This window comes from Cyprinus carpio, chromosome A5 (assembly GCF_018340385.1).
Source record: "Cyprinus carpio isolate SPL01 chromosome A5, ASM1834038v1, whole genome shotgun sequence".
Taxonomy (NCBI): Eukaryota; Metazoa; Chordata; class Actinopteri; order Cypriniformes; family Cyprinidae; genus Cyprinus; species Cyprinus carpio.
In genome coordinates, this window is record NC_056576.1 from 39,870,594 (window position 1) to 39,878,093 (window position 7,500).

At 43.1% G+C, this 7,500-nt stretch overlaps 1 protein-coding gene across 2 annotated transcripts in view; it reads right to left on the reverse strand.

Annotated features, from left to right (window-relative positions):
• Positions 1–4,593: 4,593 nt before the first annotated feature.
• Positions 4,594–7,500, reverse strand: part of LOC109078295 (WW domain-binding protein 1-like) — a 16,555-nt gene continuing 13,648 nt past the window's right edge. For both annotated transcript variants that reach the window (XM_042757199.1, XM_042757198.1), the window contains exon 4: positions 4,594–5,143. In XM_042757199.1, the coding sequence (XP_042613133.1) occupies positions 4,869–5,143 (275 nt within the window). In that variant the 3' untranslated portion in view covers positions 4,594–4,868. The remainder of the gene's footprint in view (positions 5,144–7,500) is intronic.

Here is a 7,500-nt window from a genome sequence, read left to right on the forward strand (position 1 = left end):
AAAACACTTACTGAAAAAATGAGATATTTGACTAATAACCGATCTTTGTGTTATTGAGTGTATGTAAGTGGTCGACTAGTTTAGAAAGGAATGTTTAAAGGATAAAAAAAAAGAGGAATTAGGGAGAATCCATAAATTATGAATAAGTTATTGTTATTATAATAATAAGTAGGCTAATCCATAAATTTGGGGATCTGATTATGTAATCCAGATCACATGTAATCAGTCACTACCCAGCTCTGATTATTAATCTATTATATTTCTGCAGCTCCTGCACTGACTCGGATCTCTAGCGAGCATTCAAAGCCTCCACAAATCAAACACTTCACAGCATCTGGATGAAAAGCTTCAAGGCTTCATCTCGCGACCACTACAAAGAACAAAAACAGTTTGCATTAAACAGCGAACCGGAGAGTTTGTGTTCGGTTAAGATAACTAGGAGCTTTTCCGATGGATGCTGGGGCTTTGCTGCCTTCCACATCGACAATAAACAGTTTCATCTGAATACTATTGGATGAACTGGCAGTGGGCGGAGTCACACTGAACACAAGGAAACACACACAGTATGCACACTTCAAAACACAATTACTGACTACAGCATTGTTCTTCAGAGAAACAAGTAACTTAGTATGTTTTCTATCTGCGAAAGCAGTGATATTTTTATGCTTAAGTACAGGCAAAACAAGATGAGTACAGCCATAAATATGCATTCATAACATTTCTTCCATTTTTACACACATGCTGCTAAACAATGCACCAATCAGATCTCCTGACATCTATCACATTTCTGTGCAGCATTTTAACTTACGACTCAAACAACTGAGTACAAATACACTAGTATTAGCTCTCAAAGGTTTTGAATATCAACGGAAATTAAAAATGAAGTGTTATTCCATGTTTATTCCCTTAAAAATATCTTTAATTGTAGACCAATTATCATAACTGCATTTGATGCCACGAATGAGGAGAACAAGTGTGTTTATCAGCCTTTACACAGCAGGAGTTCTCTAGGTTTATTCCCACTGATGCTGATGTTACCCTTGGGAGATATCATCAGGGAACACGGTGTTAGCTTTCACTGTTATGCTGATGATACTCAGCTCTATATTTCTTCGTGGCCCGGCGAAACATACCAATTTGAAAAACTAACGGAATGCATAGTCGATATAAAAAACTGGATGATGAGTAATTTCTTACTGCTAAATTCTGAAAAAACAGAGGTGTTAATTATAGAACCTAAAAGCTCTGCATGTAATAACCTAGAACACTGTCTAAGCCTTGATGGCTGCTCTGTCAATTCTTCGTCATCAGTTAGGAACGTAGGTGTGCTATTTGATAATAACCTTTCCTTAGAAAGCCACGTATCTAGCATTTGTAAAACTGCATTTTTCCATCTCAAAAATATATCTAAATTACGGCCTATGCTCTCAATGTCAAATGCAGAATTGTTAATCCATGCGTTTATGACCTCAAGGTTAGACTATTGTAATGCTCTATTGGGTGGTTGTTCTGCACGCTTAGTAAACAAACTCCAGCTGGTCCAAAATGCAGCAGCTAGAGTTCTTACTAGAACCAGGAAGTATGATCATATTAGCCCGGTCCTGTCAACACTGCACTGGCTCCCTATCAAACATCGTATAGATTTTAAAATCTTGCTTATTACTTATAAAGCCCTGAATGGTTTAGCACCTCAGTATTTGAACGAGCTCTTGTTACATTATAGTCCTCCACGTCCGCTCCGTTCTCAAAACTCTGGCAATTTGATAATACCTAGAATATCAAAGTCAACTGCGGGCGGCAGATGCTTCTCCTATTTAGCACGCAAACTCTGGAATAACCTACCTAACATTGTTCGGGAGGCAGACACACTCTTGCAGTTTAAATCTAGATTAAAGACCCATCTCTTTAACCTGGCTTACACATAACACACTAATACACTTCTATTATCCAAATACGTTAAAGGATTTTTAGGCTGCATTAATTAGGTAAACCGGAACCGGGAACACTTCCCATAACACCCGATGTACTTGCTACATCGTTAGAAGAATGGCATCTACGCTAATATTAGTCTGTTTTGTTCTTATTCCGAGGTCACTGTTGCCACCAGATCCAGTCTGTATCCAGGTCAGATGGTCACTGCAGTCACTCTGATCCAGTACGTATCCAGCCCAGATGGTGGATCAGCACCTAGAAAGGACCTCTACAGCCCTGAAAGACAGTGGAGAACAGGACAACTAGATGAGCCGCAGATACAGATCCCCTGTAAAGACCTTGTCTCAGACGACCACCGGGACAAGACCACAGGAAACAGATGATTCTTCTACACAATCTGTCTTTGCTGCAGCCTGGAATTGAACTGCTGGTTTCGTCTGGTCAGAGGATAACTGACCCCCGACTGAGCCTGGTTTCTCCCAAGGTTTTTTTCTCCATTCTCTCACTGATGGAGTTTTGGTTCCTTGCCGCTGTCGCCTCTGGCTTGCTTAGTTGGGGACACTTCATTTACAGAGATATCGTTGACTTGATTGCAAATTATTGCACAGATACTATTTAAACTGAACTGAGCTGCATGATGACATCACTGAATTCAATGATGAACTGCTTTAACTGTCATTTTGCATTATTGACACACTGTTCTCCTAATTAATGTTTAGCTGCTTTGACACAATCTGTTTTGTTTAAAGCGCTATATAAATAAAAGTGACATGACAGATTTCATGGGGTGTGGATGAAAACATTAATAATAATATTCATCATCAATTCAGTACATTGTCTAGGGCAAACATAATGATATGAGCAGATGAACATCAGGAACACAGACAAACAGCTCAGTGCCAAAGCTGGTTTATTATTTTATTACAAAAATAAAATACAAATGACTATAGAGTCACAGCAGACGTCTCGCTGAAGAAGCGACGGTAGAAACGCCACACAGCTCTCAGTGCTGGAACCACAAACGGGTCTGTAGTTCTGTGAGCATCATCATCATCATCATCACTAGCTGCTATCAGAAACACTCACGGACCGTCAGAAGAGTCAGGTAAATACGGTACAGTTATAATGAGTATGAAGTAAAACTTGTAGAAGAACTGGTTTGCGTTGTGATTTGGCTCAATATTAAACGTCTTTTTTATTAATCAAACACGTGACGACAGACTCACTGTCAAAGGCTTCATATTTCAGAGCACCAGCATAACGCTCCAAACAACGTCTGCAATCATCGATGATGCCGGACAACGCTGATGAATCCAAAACAAACAGTTATTAGACAAACGAACGTCATGATTTTCACTCGTGGACACAGAAGTGAGAAATAAAGTGATTACACAGGGAAGGAGTCGAGTATTGCTCGTTACTGCAGCTCACAACAGAGAGTCCTGGGATTTTGCATAGCCTAGTTAGTTAGTTAGTTAGTTAGTTAGTCTGGATCTCCACTGGGAAAGGCACAGAGTCTGTAAACGTTGTGGGAATTGGGCTGGAGTCGAAAAATTTTGTGGATGACACCGTCCTTCAGTGCAACAGAGACACGCGTGAAAAACAAACACGACGGACACCAGAAAACCAACCGGAAACATTCTGATCGTGATTTTAGCCCTTAATGCAGTAAACGTCAGTCTGTGGTCTGATCAGCCTCTACGACACACATGAACACTAATCACAGAGGGGAGTCATGTGACTGCTCTCTCACACACTCACACTCACACACACACACACACACACACACACACACACACACACACACACACTCACACTCACACACACACGGGATGGCACGTGTGTTCACAGCAGCTGACAGAAACAGGTAAGGCCACGAAGAGACACGAGACGATCGGCTGACTGTGTGTTTATCTGTTCTATCAGCGCTCAGCACAAACAGCACATAAACTACAAGTGCCACCCTGTGTGTGTGTGTGTGTGTGTGTGTGTGTGTGTGTGTGTGTGTGTGTGTGTGTGTGTGTGTGTGTGTCTGAGCATCGCTCTGTGTGTGTGTGTGTGTGTGTGTGTGTGTATGTGTGTGTCTGAGCATCGCTCTGTGTGTGTGTCTGAGCATCGCTCTGTGTGTGTGTGTGTGTGTGTGTGTGTGTCTCTGAGCATCGCTCTGTGTGTGTGTGTCACTCTGTGTGTGTGTGTGTGTGTCTGAGCATCGCTCTGTGTGTGTGTGTCACTCTGTGTGTGTGTGTGTGTCTGAGCATCGCTCTGTGTGTGTGTGTGTGTGTCTGAGCATCGCTCTGTGTGTGTGTGTGTGTGTGTGTGTGTGTGTCTGAGCATCGCTCTGTGTGTGTGTGTGTCACTCTGTGTGTGTGTGTGTGTGTCTGAGCATCGCTCTGTGTGTGTGTGTCACTCTGATCGCTCGTGTGTGTGTCTGAGCATCGCTCTGTGTGTGTGTGTGTCTGAGCATCGCTCTGTGTGTGTGTGTGTCTGAGCATCGCTCTGTGTGTGTGTGTCACTCTGTGTGTGTGTGTGTGTGTCTGAGCATCGCTCTGTGTGTGTGTGTGTGTGTCTGAGCATAGCTCTGTGTGTGTGTGTGTGTGTGTGTGTGTGTGTGTGTCTGAGCATCGCTCTGTGTGTGTGTGTGTGTGTGTGTGTGTGTGTGTGTCTGAGCATCGCTCTGTGTGTGTGTGTGTGTCACTCTGTCTGTGTGTGTGTGTGTGTGTCTGAGCATCGCTCTGTGTGTGAGTGTGTGTGTCACTCTGTGTGTGTGTGAGAGAGAGCGAGCGAGTGTGTCTAGGCTGAGGTCTCGGGGCAGCTGTGAGAATCTAACAGTGGTGTGTATGACTGGTTCAGTGTGTGAGAGGGAAGCGAGGGGGTTGCAGTCAGAGACGCACTCGAGGCGTTACGCTGCTCAGAAAACACAGTCTTTCTCAGACTCTTCAGTCCTGATCACACCCGGCAGGCCCCTGACACAGAGCCTCCTCCTCGGGCCCCGAGCCCTCGTCCAGCTGGCACACACACACCTCGATGCCAGAGTCTCCGGTCACGTGTCTGCGCCGGCCGCTGGGCTCCTCGGGCTCCTGCTGCGTCTCCTGCGGCCCCGGCTCCGGCCCCGGCTCCGGCTCCGGCTCCGGAGGAGAGTAGGGTGGAGGAGGCGTGGGCGGGTGAGCCATCACCTCCTCGTAGTCGGGCAGCTTACAGTCCGTCCAGAAGCCTGTAGGTGATGCACACACACGGTCAGAGCTCCACACAAACCACACACAACTGACTGACCAGCTGGAATGAATGCAGTTAACGGTCAGTCTTAAGGAGGACATAATAATGCACGGGAGACGAGAAGATGGCGTCTTTTCCCTGAGTTTAATAAAGCGCCTCAAGCGCCGACACACATTACAGGTCGAGTGTCAGTGATAATATCATAATTGTTGTTTTAATGATGTGCAGTTTGACATGATATATTGAGTATTTTGCAAAAACCATTCAAAACACCCCTACAGAGCGCATGCACACATTACGTGAAGTCTAGACTAGTGCAAGTGCGCATGTGTGTTCTTTCACTGCATGATTCAGTCTAGAAAAATATATTTAGAATGATCACAAAATTCAAGATATGGGGACAGAAAATGTATATATTTATATAATTTCATATAGTTAATCAATATCAAACAAAGAGAGCTATTTTTTCTCCAAAAATGACCATGATTACAAATGTGATACTGATTTTTTTTTTTTTTACATTTCAATAAACAAAAAGTTAATTAAGAGACTTACATTTTAGACACCATATTGCCTGTTTTTCCTCTATTTCCACAACAAAAATAATTCCATTCACAGCTGTTGTGTCTCTGAGTAACATGACGGTGTTCCGATCCTGAATAAATCAACCGTTTAAATGATTCGGTTCAATCGCAATGCCACCTACTGGCGGTTTTAATTTCACATTTAAAGTATCTTTTTATTATTTCAATAATTTCAAATATCAATATTCAATGTTTTATTAACATATCAAAACATTATTTATGCATTTGAAACTGCATGTTAAATGCATTCATGTTCCGCTCTGAACAGTAGCATGTAAAATAAATACATTTATGCTACGGGGCCGCTGAACGCTTGAATCTGATTGGCTGAAGAACAGTCTAAGGTGTGCAATTAGTTCCAGGCAGCTTTTGACCACATTACATGCTCATATCACTTCGCCAAATGATTTCAGTTATTTCAAAGGTCCTTACAGCCAAAAACAGCAAAAGAACCAAACCCCAAAATTAAATTGGCCAAGCAAATAAATACAGTTAACAATATGATGAAAACGACACAAACTGATGTTTTATTATGCACGGAAAGCACTCTATTTATCCCGCTCGCTCTCTCTCTCAGACACACAGAAGGCTACGCGCTAATGTTGTTAGAGCTAGTCTGACGATTTTATCAGTAAAATAGCAGCTTAAAAATTACATGACATTTCTCACAAGCGAGGCACAGTTCTTGAGGAAAATGACGTTAAAGTTTCACTATTTGTGTTTTGTGTTATTTTCTTATTAGATTTCAGCACGGTTTTCGTTGCTAGGAAACATTGTTTCAATTACTGTGTTTTATTTGGTAAATACATGCTCAAGTCACGTTTGTTCTCGTGCGTATCGCGGGACTTTCCAGTTTTGGTTTGCTAAATAGTAAGGCGTGGCCAGCTGACTTCAATAACGAGTACACAGGAAAGTATAAAATTGGTTAGTTCACTGCAGTAGCCCTTGTGTGAAGACCATTGACTCTATCTGCATGACTCCACCGAGCAAGGACACAGCTTGTACAGCTTGTTCTCATCTACTTGTTTAGGACAATTTTACTCACTATGTGCGTTCACATCTTTACTATTACTACTAACACTCGGAGAGCATGCACTGTACATCCTAATAATCTACAGCCTGTGCCACTGACCTCTACTACTTTACTCTCTATTCCAGTTGGTCTCTGGAACAGCCAGTCTGCTGTTAACAAAGCAGAATGTGTTGCTACTCATTCGGGTCTCAACCTCATGGCCCTAAATGAGACTTGGATCAAACCTGAAGACACTGCCACTCCCGCAGCCCTCTCCACTAATTTCACTTTTTCCCACACCCCACGTCCGAATGGGAGGGCACAGGGATGGGTCTACTTATCTCAAATGAATGGAAATGTGATCTTCTACCATCTCTTACAGGCAACAGTTCATTTGAATCACACTATTACCCACCCTGTTAAAATCCACTCTGTAGTCGTTTATCGTCCCCCAGGGCAACTGGGAAACTTCTTGGAGGAGTTGGATGTGTTACTATCAAACTATCCTGAAGATGGTACTCCTCTGGTACTGCTCGGTGTCTTCAGCATCCTCTAGATAAACCCCAGGCTGTTGATCTCAAGCGAGTGTCTACTATGGCTACACACAAATCAGGTGACCAACTGGACCTCATCTACACGCGCTGTTGCTCCACTGACAACACATTAGTTACTCCACTGCACACCTCAGACCACTTCCTCGTCACTTCTAACCTCACACTGACTCCTGACACAGCACACACTCCTCCGCAGGTCACATTT